The sequence below is a fragment of the Arvicanthis niloticus genome, chromosome 23, assembly GCF_011762505.2.
Source record: "Arvicanthis niloticus isolate mArvNil1 chromosome 23, mArvNil1.pat.X, whole genome shotgun sequence".
NCBI lineage: Eukaryota > Metazoa > Chordata > Mammalia > Rodentia > Muridae > Arvicanthis > Arvicanthis niloticus.
This window is the reverse complement of record NC_133430.1, coordinates 16902075-16914885: the sequence shown is the minus strand read 5'-3', so window position 1 is coordinate 16914885 and position 12811 is coordinate 16902075. Positions and strand designations below refer to the sequence as shown.

Here is a 12811-nt window from a genome sequence, read left to right as displayed (position 1 = left end):
GCAAATTTCTAATTCTTCTAATAGATTTGAGTAAATCTTTGGTTTTCAATTCTTTTTCTATCAAAACCTAAGAAGAACTTTAAACAACATCTTACATAAACTCTAATATATAACACAGGTAACATTAAGAGTACTGGGTTTGATAGACTGGGAGAACTTGATCCCACATATGGATTCCCTTATGGTGACTGACTCCTGAGGCCACCAGAAAGAAGCAATCCAGTTTTACTATCCTGGAAATCATCTCGCAAATTAAATTTCCATGAATTCTTTAATTCAAGCTTCTCTCCAAATAAGAATACAGAAAGCTAAACCACTTTAAATTAGCAGTCTAATTACATAAAATGAGAGATTATATAAATTTTTGAAAAATCATACACATAATCTGAAAATCTCACCTAGACTACTAGTACCAGTTTTTTGGTCAAGTGAAAGTTTTAACATCAGTTAAAGACTTCACGATTTAAATGTAGCACAAACAGTTGCAATTAAGATAAAAAGCTAAATAATAGCTATCACAAATCAAAGATTTAAAAAAGAAAACATAAAAAAGAATTCTATAGATTTATATGTTATCAAGCCCTATACAAATTACTCAGAATTTTAATTAATCCACAGTAGAACCAACTATCCAGATGATATAAAAAACATTATTAAAAATTGACAATTTCTAGAAATTAAAATCTATTAAAACTAAGTTATCTTAATATATTAATATATTATATGGTAATATGATAAAAGTATCATTTTTAATAAAAAGTTCAAGATGAAACAATAAAATAAATGTGTTACTCAAAGTCTTAAGTGTGTTTTACATATTTAGGTTTCTCTTCTTTTTAAAGTTGAAAAGTTCAGAAGGCTTAAAAAATAAGCTTCACTGCTCAGAAATATTATCTTTTTATATTAAAGCAAAACATCTGACAAATTTGATTCAGAGGCAATACTGAATTTTAATTTAGAATGTTGAAGAAGTTTCCTATATTCATTCTTAATTTTATCTTCTTTCCTTTGTTAATAAACTTCACAGTAACACACAGAGATGTATCAGGGAGAAATTCAAAGTAACATATACTAACCTGGCCTACAAAATGTTTTCTTCTGACAGAGCTCCGACTGTAAAGTTTAATAAGGAAAACAATTTCTTTTTCCGTCTGTATAAGTGGAAAAGTCATAGTTTCTCCCCATTTTACTCTTCCATTGGTGGCCTTCAGTAAGCGTGTCTTCTTCTTATAAATCAGCTCCCCTGAGCTGAACATCCCTACCTTCACAAAGAAACCTAGGAAACAAGAAGCTATAGTTTATAAGATTTTATGTGAAATACTACCTAAGGATTTTTATCTACATATGGATTGTTATAAAATATAAACAATCAACTTGAAAGGTCTTCTGGGTTGTTATTTGACTATAAAACACAAAACTTTTGTCACACTTTACAAATAATTACTGTGTCCTCAAATGAACTTAATATTCCTCTGGTCTAACTGACATCAAACAGAATAAACAATTATTAAAAGGAAAACACATTGAAAAGTATTACAAGAAAAGTGTCAACTCTGTGGACATCCAGAGGTATTAATTTCACAATTTTATAGGTAAATTTCTCTGCTTGTGATGCCACAAGTGTATGTGCACTAGAATAAAATGAGTAAATATTCTTACATAAATTTGAGATCTAGCACTTTGACAATGATAAAATAGTTTGTATGAACTATTACCAAACATAACAATTAAGAACTTTAGGAACAATACAAAAAAAAAAAAAAAAAAAACCAGTAAAGATCCCTCAAAACCAACTCTGCTCGCTCTTAATACTGGAATGTTCAGTCTTTAGAGCTTGGAGAAAATAAAACTTTTGTTATTTAAAGCAAAGGGGAGAAAAGGATATTAAAGAAGTTGGGAGCAGGAATATCAACTAGAGAACTGCCCTGGATAAAACTGTGGGTAAAGTATCTTTTCACCTAACCATAATTTTCGATGTGATACAAAATGACTATAGCTTAAGCAACAACTGTTGTCTGACTACTATGAGGAGTCAGTTAGTATAACTGGGGCTAAAAAGGCAGCAAGAGAGTCAAGAGGAAATGGCTAGAAAGTGGGGGATCACAGGAAAAGGAATGGGATCTATTTATATGGCCCTAGGGATCGGAACTCAAGTCCTAACGTTTGTATAGAAAATACTTTACCAACTGAGCCATCTCCCACCCTAGTCCTGCTTAGTGCTTTTTACAAGGAGTTCTTCACTTTTTCATGTTTATTATTCTTTTCAGATTCTTCCTATTCTTCAGTGAATTTTTAAGGACATCATTTAATTTCTGTGTATGTACAAATGAGTTAGCATAGTTGGTACAAAATTGTCTTGCATATTATTAAATTTCTGACTTACAAATTTCTTATTTTAAAATTATATAATATTCACTGTTCAGCATACTACTCATGTTTCCTCTACTTTGCTTCATCCAACTCCCTACAAAATTTTCTATTTTAATGGTCCCTTTAAAGAAAAAAACTTTTGGTTATATTGTCTTTTCTTAACTTTTATTTATCAACTTCAGCTTTCTGAATACTTCTTATTTTTCTAACTTCTTAAATTGAATGGTCAGTTTTATATCTTTTTTATCTTTCTTAGTGAAAATACTTTTACTGGGGGAGGATAATTTCCTCCCACTCTTAGCTGTTAATATAGGGTTCTTCTCAAACATATAGCTATAAGGGTGACCTGGTGAACTAAGCATTGCTCACCAATGTATCACAGTCCCTAGTTGAACATTCAGAGAAGGACACAAACCTTAATTCACTCATCTTTTAGATCTTATTCTACTGGAACCTCTTCACATTGTATGTTCTTTGAACCACTGATACACTTACTCAAAGCCAGAGGTGTTGATGAACTTGGAAGGTATTGTGCCTCGAGAATTTGCAGCTGAATCCTGCTATTTACTGCTTGAAAACAAGTCCCCAGTTCAAGTTCTGCTTGGCAAACCTATACATGAAAAAACATCATTTGACAGTTCATAATAGAATTTTGACATATTTCAAAAGTTCTAACATAAAAAGCTAGAGTAAAAAATTTTCAAAGTATTATTTTCTACTGATACCCAAACTCAGCAGCCATGAGAGGTTTTGAGGACAAATACCATGAATTTCAAAAATATATTCACTTGCACAGAATCTGAAAATATATGACATATCTATATAGTGAACTTCAAAATAACTGATACCAAAAAATAAGTCCCCCAGTAGCCATGTTGGACTCCATGACTATTCTCCTTCCTCTTTGGAGGCCTTGGGGGGAGACTAACCAGCTTGGAATCATGTTCCATCAATCCCTTCCCAGTCAGGTCTGCCCTGGACATAGCCAGCAGAGGCAAGTTGCAGGGGATCCATGACCTCACTTGTCTAGCTCTGGACCCACTCTTTGGTTCCAATGGCCTTGTGGGACCCCAAAATCATCCTGCTTCTCCTTGGAGGACTGCAAGGGTTCCAATAAACTACCAGCTTGAAATACTGCCCCACCAATCCCTTGTCAATGGGTTCTGCTTGAGGCACAGCCAACAGTCAGGTACCCTGACCTCCAAAGTCTGGCCCACAGTTCCCCCGTTTTCCTGAGAAGTCCTGCTGCCATTAGGATCATCCTGCTAGCATCAGGGAAAACCAGATGCCTAAGGATAGCATAAAAACACAGTCAACAAGACCCAGGGCAATATGGCGCCACCAGAGAACTATCCTGCTACAGCAAATATTGGCTATCCTAAAGAAACTGAAGCACAAGAGAGGATCTTAAATCCAATTTTACAAAGATACTAAAGGCCTGTAAATAGGAAATGAATAAAACCTTTAAAGAAGTATAGAAAAATGCAATCAAACAGGCAGAGCACTAAAAGACAAAGCAAACAAATCTAAAGAAATCAAGGAAAATATAATCAAGCCAGTGAAGGATATGAATAAAACTATCCAAAACCTGAAAATGGAAATAGAAGCAGTAAAGAAAACACAAACTGAGGTAATCCCAAAGATGGAAAACTGAGGAAAGAGAAGAGAAACCACAGATGTATCACCAACAGAATACAAGAGATGGAAGAGAATCTCAGAAGATACAATAGAAGGAATCAATACATCAGTCAAAGAAAAGGCAAAATCTAAAATGTTCATAACACAAAACATCAAGGAAATTTGGGATACTATGAAAAGATCGAATCTAAGAATAATAGGAATAGAAGAAAAAAAATCCCAACTCAAAACCACAGAAAACATCTTAACCAAAATCATAGAAGAAAATTTCTCTCACCTAAAGAAAGAGATGTCTGTAATTGTTCAAGAAGCTTACAGAACACCAGACTAGACCAGAAAAGAAAATCCTCCCACCACATAATAATCAAAACACTAAATGTACAGAACAAAGAGAGAATATTAGAAGAACCAAGAGGGAAAAGGCAAAGGAGCATAAGAAGACATACCTATCTCAATTACTCCTGATTTCTCAGAGACGCTAAAAGCTAGAAGAGCCTGAGAAGATCTATTGCCAATACAACAAGACTACAGATGTCAACCCAGACTACTTTACCCAGCAAATTTTAAATCACTGTAGATGGAGAAACCAAGATATTCCATAACAAAACCAAAATTAAACAATATCTATCCACAAATACAGTACTACAGAAGAAACTAGAAGAAAACCTCCAATGAGGCTAACTACACTCAAGAAAACACAAAACACAAATCATTTCAAACCATTAATCCTGTTTATTTTTGTTAATAACTTTTCTTCACACACCCACCTCAAAAATAATAATGTAGAATTCCTCCTGTCAAAAGGAGATGCAGGGACTAAGAGTAGAGCAGAGTCTGAAGGAAAGACCATCCAGAAACTGCCCCACCTAGGGATCCATCCCATCTGCAGACACCAAACCCAGACACTTACTGATGTCAAGAAACACTTTGCTGACAGGAGCTTGGTATACCTGTTCCCTGAGAGGCTCTACCAGAGCCTGGCCAATACAGACTCAGATGTATGCAGCCAACCATTGGACTGAGCACAGGGACTCCAATGGAAAAAATTAGGGGGAGGACTAAAGGAGCTGAAGGGGTTTCAAATCCCATAGGAAGAAAAACAATATCAACTACCTGGACCCTCCAAAGCTCCCAACTAAACCACCAACCAAAGAGTACACATGGAGGGACTCATGGCTCCAGATGAATATGTAGCAGAGGATTGCCTTATCTGTCTGGCATGAATGGGAGGGGAAGCCCTTAAACCTGTGGAAGTTTGGTGCCCCAGCATAGGAGGCTGCTAGAGTGGTGAGGTGGGTGGGTGGGTGGGTAGGGGAGCACCCTCATAGAGTCAGGGAGAGGAGGGATGTGATGGGGGGGGGGAATTCAAAGGGAAAACCTGGAAGGAGAACATTTGAAATGTAAATAAATAAAATAACCAATAAAAAATTAAAAATATTAGGGGGAAATAATAAAATAAAGAGCAATACAGAAACTCAACAAAAGAAGTGGCTTTCTGAAAAAGTAAGACGCCCCTTCCGGTCTGGGCCAGAGCACTGAGCAGATCTTGGGTGGCAGCTCTGCCCCCAACCTCCAAGAACCCAGAGGAAGCAGGGATCCTAGGCACTCTAACTCAGGCAGTATCTTAGGTAAGCAGACAGCAGGGCCCGCCCTAAACAGGGAGTAACTGGGACCCACAAGGACCCGGGAAGTCACTCCCATCCCGGAACACTGGTTCCTTCCGGTCTGAGCCAGAGCACTGAGCAGATCTTGGGAGGCAGCTCTGTCCCCAACTTCCAAGAACACAGAGGAAGCAGGGATCCCAGGCGCTCTAACTTGGACAGTGTCTTAGAAATTAGTTCTCAAATCTGAGGCCTGGATCAGACCTCTGCCAGGTCTGCTGTTGTGTGGACCCCAGATTCCACCTGAGACATACTGGAAGGTCCACTCAACCCAGAGCCACAGAGGAACAACTGAACTCAGAGCATCAGACAACATATCCTGAGATATTCTAGAGGAGACACTGCACCCAGAACAGCAGACACCTAGCTGGACTACTACCTTGGAGGCACCATATCCTGAGGCATCTTAGAGGTACCACTGTAATCAGTGCAGCTGGAAAAGATCACAGAGACATCTGGACCCCTAGGAGATCAGACACAAGCTAGATAACTGGAAAGGCAGGCTTCAGTCAGAGACAGCAAGTACAGGCAGCACTAGAGTTAACCAGATGGCAAAAGGCAAGCACAGGAACGCAAGCAAAAGAAACCAAAGTTACATGGCATCATCAGAACCCAGTTCCCCCATCATAGCAAGCCCTGAACACCCCATCACACCAGAAAAGCAGGAATCAGAATTAAAATCACTTCTCATGATGATGATAGAGGGCTTTAAGAAAGACATAAATAACACTCTCAAAGAACTTAAGGAGAGCACTGGTAGACAGACAGAAACCCTTAAAGAGGAAATACAAAAATCCCTTAAAGAATTGCAAGAAAATGCAACCAAACGGGAAAAGGAATTAAACAGAACCATGCAGGATCTAAAAATGGAAGTAGAAACAATAAAGAAATCACAAAGGGACAATACCCTGGAGATAGAAAACCTAAAAAAAAAGATCAGGAGTCATAGACACAAGTATCACCAACAGAATACAAGAGATGGAAGAGAGAATCTCATGTGCAGAAGATACCATGGAAAACATTGATACAACTGTCAAAGAAAATGCAAAATACAAAAAGCTACTAACCCAAAATATACAAGAAATCCAAGACACAATGAGAAGGCCAAACCTAAGGATAATAGGTATAGATGAGGGGGAAGATACCCAACTTAAAGGACCAGTAAATATCCTCAACAAAATTATAGAGGAAAACTTCCCTAACCTAAAGAAAGAGATGTCCATAAATATACAAGAAGCCTACAGAACTCCAAATAGTTTAGACCAGAAAAGAAATACTTCCCGCCATATAATAGTCAAAACATCAAATGTACAAAACAAAGAAAAAATACTAAAAGCAGTAAGGGAAAAAGGCAAAGTAACATATAAAGGCAGACCTATAAGAATTACACCAGACTTCTCACCCAGAGACCATAAAAGCCAGAAGATCCTGGACCGATATCATACAGACCCTAAGAGAACATAAATGCCAGCCCAGACTACTATACCCAGCAAAACTCTCAATCATTATTGATGGAGAAAACAAAATATTCCATGACAAATCCAAATTTACACAGTATCTCAACACAAATCCAGCACTTCAAAGAATAATTGGTGGAAAACTCCAACACAAGGAGGGAAACTACAACCTCGAAAAAGCAAGAAAGTAATCTTCCAAAAGCCGTAAAAGAAGGTAGCTACACAAACATATCTCCACTGCCAATAACAAAAATAACAGGAAGCAACATTCATTTCTCCTTAATATCTCTTTATATCTATGGACTCAATTCTCCAATAAAAAGACATAGACTATCAGACTGGATACGTAAGCAGGACCCAACATTTTGCTGCATTCAGGAAACTCACCTTTGTGAAAAAGACACTACCTCAGAGTAAAAGGTTGGAAAACAATTTTCCAAGCAAATGGTCCCAAGAAACAAGCTGGAGTAGCAATTCTAATATCAAATAAAATCATTTTTCAACCAGAAGTAATCAAAAAAGATAAAGGAGGACACTTCATATTCATCAAAGGAAAAATGTACCAAGAGGAACTCGAAATTCTCAACATCTATGCCCCAAATGCAAGGGAACCCACATACATAAAAGAAACTTTACTAAAGCTTAAAGCATACATTGCACCCTACACAATAATAGTGGGAGATTTCAGCACCCCACTCTCAGCTATGGACAGATCATGGAAACAGAAACTAAACTGAGACACAATGAAACTAACAGAAGTTATGAACCAATTGGACTTAACTGACATCTATAGAACATTTCATCCTAAAACAAAAGAATATACCTTCTTCTCAGTACCTCACGGTACCTTCTCCAAAATAGACCATATAATTGGTCACAAAACAGGCCTCAACAGATACAAAAAGATTGAAATAATCCCTAGTACCTTATCAGACCACCATGGACTAAGACTCGTCTTTGACATGGACAAAAACAACAGAAAGCCACATACACTGGGAAACTGAACAATGCTCTACTCAATGATAACTTGGTCAAGGAAGAAATAAAGAAAGAAATTAAAGACTTCTTAGATTTAAATGAAAATGAGGACACATCATATGAAAACTTGTGGGACTCACTGAAAGCAGTACTAAGAGGAAAAATCATAGCTCTAAGTGCTCACAAAAAGAAATTGGAAAGAGCATACATTAACAACTTGACAGCAAACCTGAAAGTGTTAGAACAAAAAGAAGCTAATATACCCAAGAGGAGTAGACGGCAGGAAATAATCAAACTCAGGGTTGAAATCAACCAAGCTGAAACAAAAAGAACTATACAAAATATCAATAAAACCAGGAGCTGGTTCTTTGAGAAAATAAACAAGATAGACAAACCCTTAGCCAGACTAACCAAAGGGCACAGAGACAGTATTCAAATTAATAAAATCAGGACTGAAAAGGGAGACATAACAACAGAAACAGAGGAAATTAAAAAAAATCATCAGAATCTACTACAAAGGCCTATACACAACAAAATTGGAAAATCTGGATGAAATGGACAATTTTCTAGATAGATACCAGGTACCAAAGTTAAAGGAGGAGCAGATAAACCATCTAAACAGTCACATAACTCCTAAAGAAATAGAAACAGTCATTAAAAATCTTCCCACCAAAAAATGTCCGGGGCCAGATGGTTTCAGCGCAGAATTCTTTCAGACCTTCAAGGAAGACCTAATACCAATCCTCTTCAAGCTATTCCATCGAATAGAAACAGAAGATACACTACCCAATTCGTTCTATGAAGGTACCATTACACTCATACCTAAACCACAGAAAGACCCAACAAAGAAAGAGAACTACAGACCAATCTCACTTATGAATATTGATGCAAAAATACTCAATAAAATTCTCGCAAACCGAATCCAACAACACATCAAAACAATTATCCATCAAGATCAAGTAGGCTTTATCCCAGGAATGCAGGGATGGTTCAATATTCAGAAATCCATCAATGTAATCCACTACATAAATAAACTTAAAGAAAAAAACCACATGGTCATCTCACTAGACGCTGAGAAACCATTTGACAAAATTCAACATCCCTTCATGTTAAAAGTCTTGGAAAGATCAGGAATTCAAGGCCCATACCTAAACATAGTAAAAGCAATATACAGCAAGCCAGTAGCCAACATCAAACTAAATGGAGAGAAACTTGAAGCAATCCTAGTAAGATCAGGGACTAGACAAGGCTGCCCACTCTCACCTTACCTATTCAATATAGTAATGGAAGTCCTAGCTAGAGCAATTAGACAACAAAAGGAAGTCAAAGGGATACAGATAGGAAAGGAAGAAGTCAAAATTTCACTATTTGCAGATGATATGCTAGTATACTTAAGTGACCCTAAAACTTCCACCAGAGAACTCCTAAACCTGATAAACAACTTTAGCAACGTGGCTGGATATAAAATCAACTCAAACAAATCAGTAGCCTTCCTCTATTCAAAGGATAAACAGGCTGAGAAAGAAATTAGGGAAATGACACCCTTGACAATAGCCACAAATAAAATAAAATATGTTGGAGTGAATCTAACCAAGCAAGTGAAAGATCTGTATGACAAGAACTTCAAATCTCTGAAGAAAGAAATTGAAGAAGATCTCAGAAGATGGAAAGATCTCCCATGCTCCTGGATTGGCAGGGTTAACTTAGTAAAAATGGCCATCCTGCCAAAAGCAATCTACAGATTCAATGCAATACCCATCAAAATTCCAAATCAATTCTTCATAGAGATAGAAAGAGCAATCTACAAATTCATTTGGAATAACAAAAAAACCTAGGATAGTGAGAACTATTCCCAACAATAAAAGAACTTCTGGGGGAATCACCATCCCTGACCTCAAAATGTACTACAGAGCAGTAGTGATAAAAACTGCATGATATTGGTACAGAGATAGACAAGAAGATCAATGGAATAGAATTGAAGACCCAGAAATGAACCCACACACCTATGGTCACTTGATCTTTAACAAGGGAGCTAAAACCATCCAGTGGAAAAAGGACAGCATTTTCAACAAGTGGTGCTGGCTCAACTGGAGGTCAACATGTAGAAGGATTCAAATTAATCCATTCTTATCCCCTTGTACAAAGCTCAACTCCAAGTGGATAAAGGACCTTCACATAAAGCCAGATACATTGAAACTAATAGAAGAGAAGTTGGGGAAGACCCTCGAATACCTAGACACAGGGGAAAAGTTCCTGAACAGAACACCAATGGCTTATGCTCTAAGATCAAGAATCGACAAATGGGACCTGATCAAATTGCAAAGCTTCTGTAAGGCAAAGGACACTGTCAACAAGACAAAACAGCAACCAACAGATTTGGAAAAGATCATTACCAATCCTACATCTGATAGAGGGCTAATATCGAATATATACAAAGAACTCAAGAAATTAGACACCAAACAACAAAATAACCCCATTAAAAAATGGGGTACAGCCCGGCGGAGGTGGCACATGCCTTTAATCCCAGCACTTGGGAGGCAGAGGCAGGCGGATTTCTGAATTCGAGGCCAGCCTGGTCTACAGAGTGAGTTCCAGGACAGCCAGGGCTACACAGAGAAACCCTGTCTCGAAAAACAAAACAAAACAAAACAAAAAAACACAAAAAAATGGGGTACAGATCTAAACAAAGAATTCTCAACTGAGGAAACACGAATGGCCAAGAAGCACCTTAAGAAATGTTCAACATCCTTAGTCATCAGGGAAATGCAAATCAAAACAACAATGAGATACCACCTGACACCAGCCAGAATGGCTAAGATAAAAAATTCAGGTGATAGTAGATGCTGTCGAGGATGTGAAGAAAGAGGAACACTCCTTCGTTGTTGGTGGGGTTGCAAACTGGTACAACCACTCTGGGAGTCAGTCTGGCGGTTCCTCAGAAAATTGGACATAGCACTACCTGAGGACCCAGCTATACCACTCCTGGGCATATACCCAGAAAATGCCCCAACATATAACAAAGACATATGCTCCACTATGTTCATAGCAGCCTTATTTATAATAGCCAAAAGCTGGAAAGATCCCAGATGCCCTTCAACAGAGGAATGGATACAAAAAATGTGGTACATTTACATAATGGAATATTACACAGCTATTAAAAATAATGAATTTGAGAAATTCTTAGGTAAATGGATGGAACTAGAAAATATCATCCTGAGTGAGGTAACCCAATCACAAAAGAACACACATGGTATTTACTCACTGATAAGTGGAGATTAGCCCAAATTTTGAAACAACAAAGATTCAACTACCAGACGACATGAAGCTCAATGAAGAAGAAAGAACAAGTGAGGATGCCTAGGTCTTTCTTAGAAGGAGTAACTAAATACTCAAGGGAGCAAATATGCAGACAAAGTGTGGGACAAAATCTGAAGGAGAGGTTACATGGAGACCATTCCACCTGGGCATTCATTCCATGTGCAGTCACCAAAAATAGACGCTGATATGGATGTCAGGAAGGGAAAGCTGACAGCAGCCTGATAAGGCTGTCTCATTAGGGGTCCCCCAAAGTCTGACATACCCAGAGGCAGATACAGCTAACCATTAATCTGATCAAAGGTTCCCAATGGAGAAGTTAGAGAGTAAACTGAAGGAGCCTAAAGGGTTGGTGGCCTCATGAGGAGAGCAACAATACCAACCAGCCAGAGCTCCCCAGGGTCTAAACCACCAGCCTAGGAGCACATATGGAGAGCCACATGACTCCAGCTGTACTTGTAGGGGAGGATGGCCTTGTTGGGCATAGGTGGGAGATGAGGTCAATGGTACCTTGAAGGCTGAGCATTGAGTGGGGGGGGGTAATCTGAGGGTGGGGAGGGGGTTTGGGGGGTAGGTGGGTAAACACCCTCATAGAAGCAGGAGGGGGGATGGGAAAAGGGGTTCCTGGGAGGTGGGGGGAATGCTGTAAGGGGATAAAATTTGAAATGTAAATATAATATCCAATAAAAGAGGGGGAAAAAAAAGAAAAGTGGTTAGAACCAACATCCATAATAAAATGTCAGCCCTCTTTAAAAAATAAAACTATCTTGATACTAAAATTTGTTTTGAGAATTGTATATTGCAGAATTATCAGCCTTGGTGTATCTACTCAACAAGCAAGCTGGGCAGACCTGCTCAAACCTCTGAGGTCCTGGAATTCCATCTGGATGCAGTGAAGACACAAAGTCAGAGGCTTATCAATTTGCTCTTCCCCCCACTCCTCTTCTAATATCTCAACGCCCATAGTCAGCTTGAAGAAGCTAATGAAGAGTCAGTGCCCCTATTCCCTGGGCTTGGGGACTAAGGTAGTAAATGTTGGACTGTCTTTCTAGGGAAAAGTAGTGGTTTTGTCGGAATAGAGAGGATTAGCTAGGGTTTATTGCATAGCCATAACCTATTAGTAGAAATCTGTATAATTAGTATCAAGATGAAGATATAAATTCTTAAATGGCACCAATTTACTTTGATTACAAATTTTAAGGTTTTCATTGGTACGAGCTTCTTATTGATATAAGAGTGTGATGAATATTGTTACCCTCATAGGCATTGTACCAGTACAACACACTTGGGAATACAAGGCTTAGACCCAGTCCATCTTTAACTTTTTAAAACTGATTTGAGACGGTCAGCCTGTGAGTTAAGGGACTACAGCAAATTCATGGGTTGGAGTTT

The 12811-nt window shown here is 38.1% G+C and overlaps 1 protein-coding gene across 8 annotated transcripts in view; it reads right to left on the bottom strand.

Moving 5' to 3' along the window:
• The window catches only part of Tc2n (tandem C2 domains, nuclear), an 82758-nt gene that overhangs the window by 6717 nt on the left and 63230 nt on the right, over positions 1-12811 (bottom strand). For 6 of the 8 annotated variants that reach the window (XM_076921392.1, XM_076921386.1, XM_076921389.1 and 3 more), the window contains 2 exons: positions 2866-2980; positions 1077-1291 (listed from right to left, as the gene is read on the bottom strand). In XM_076921392.1, the coding sequence (XP_076777507.1) occupies positions 1077-1291; positions 2866-2980 (330 nt within the window). The remainder of the gene's footprint in view (positions 1-1076; positions 1292-2865; positions 2981-12811) is intronic. The other 2 variants (XM_076921391.1, XM_076921393.1) reach the window with 1 other exon arrangement.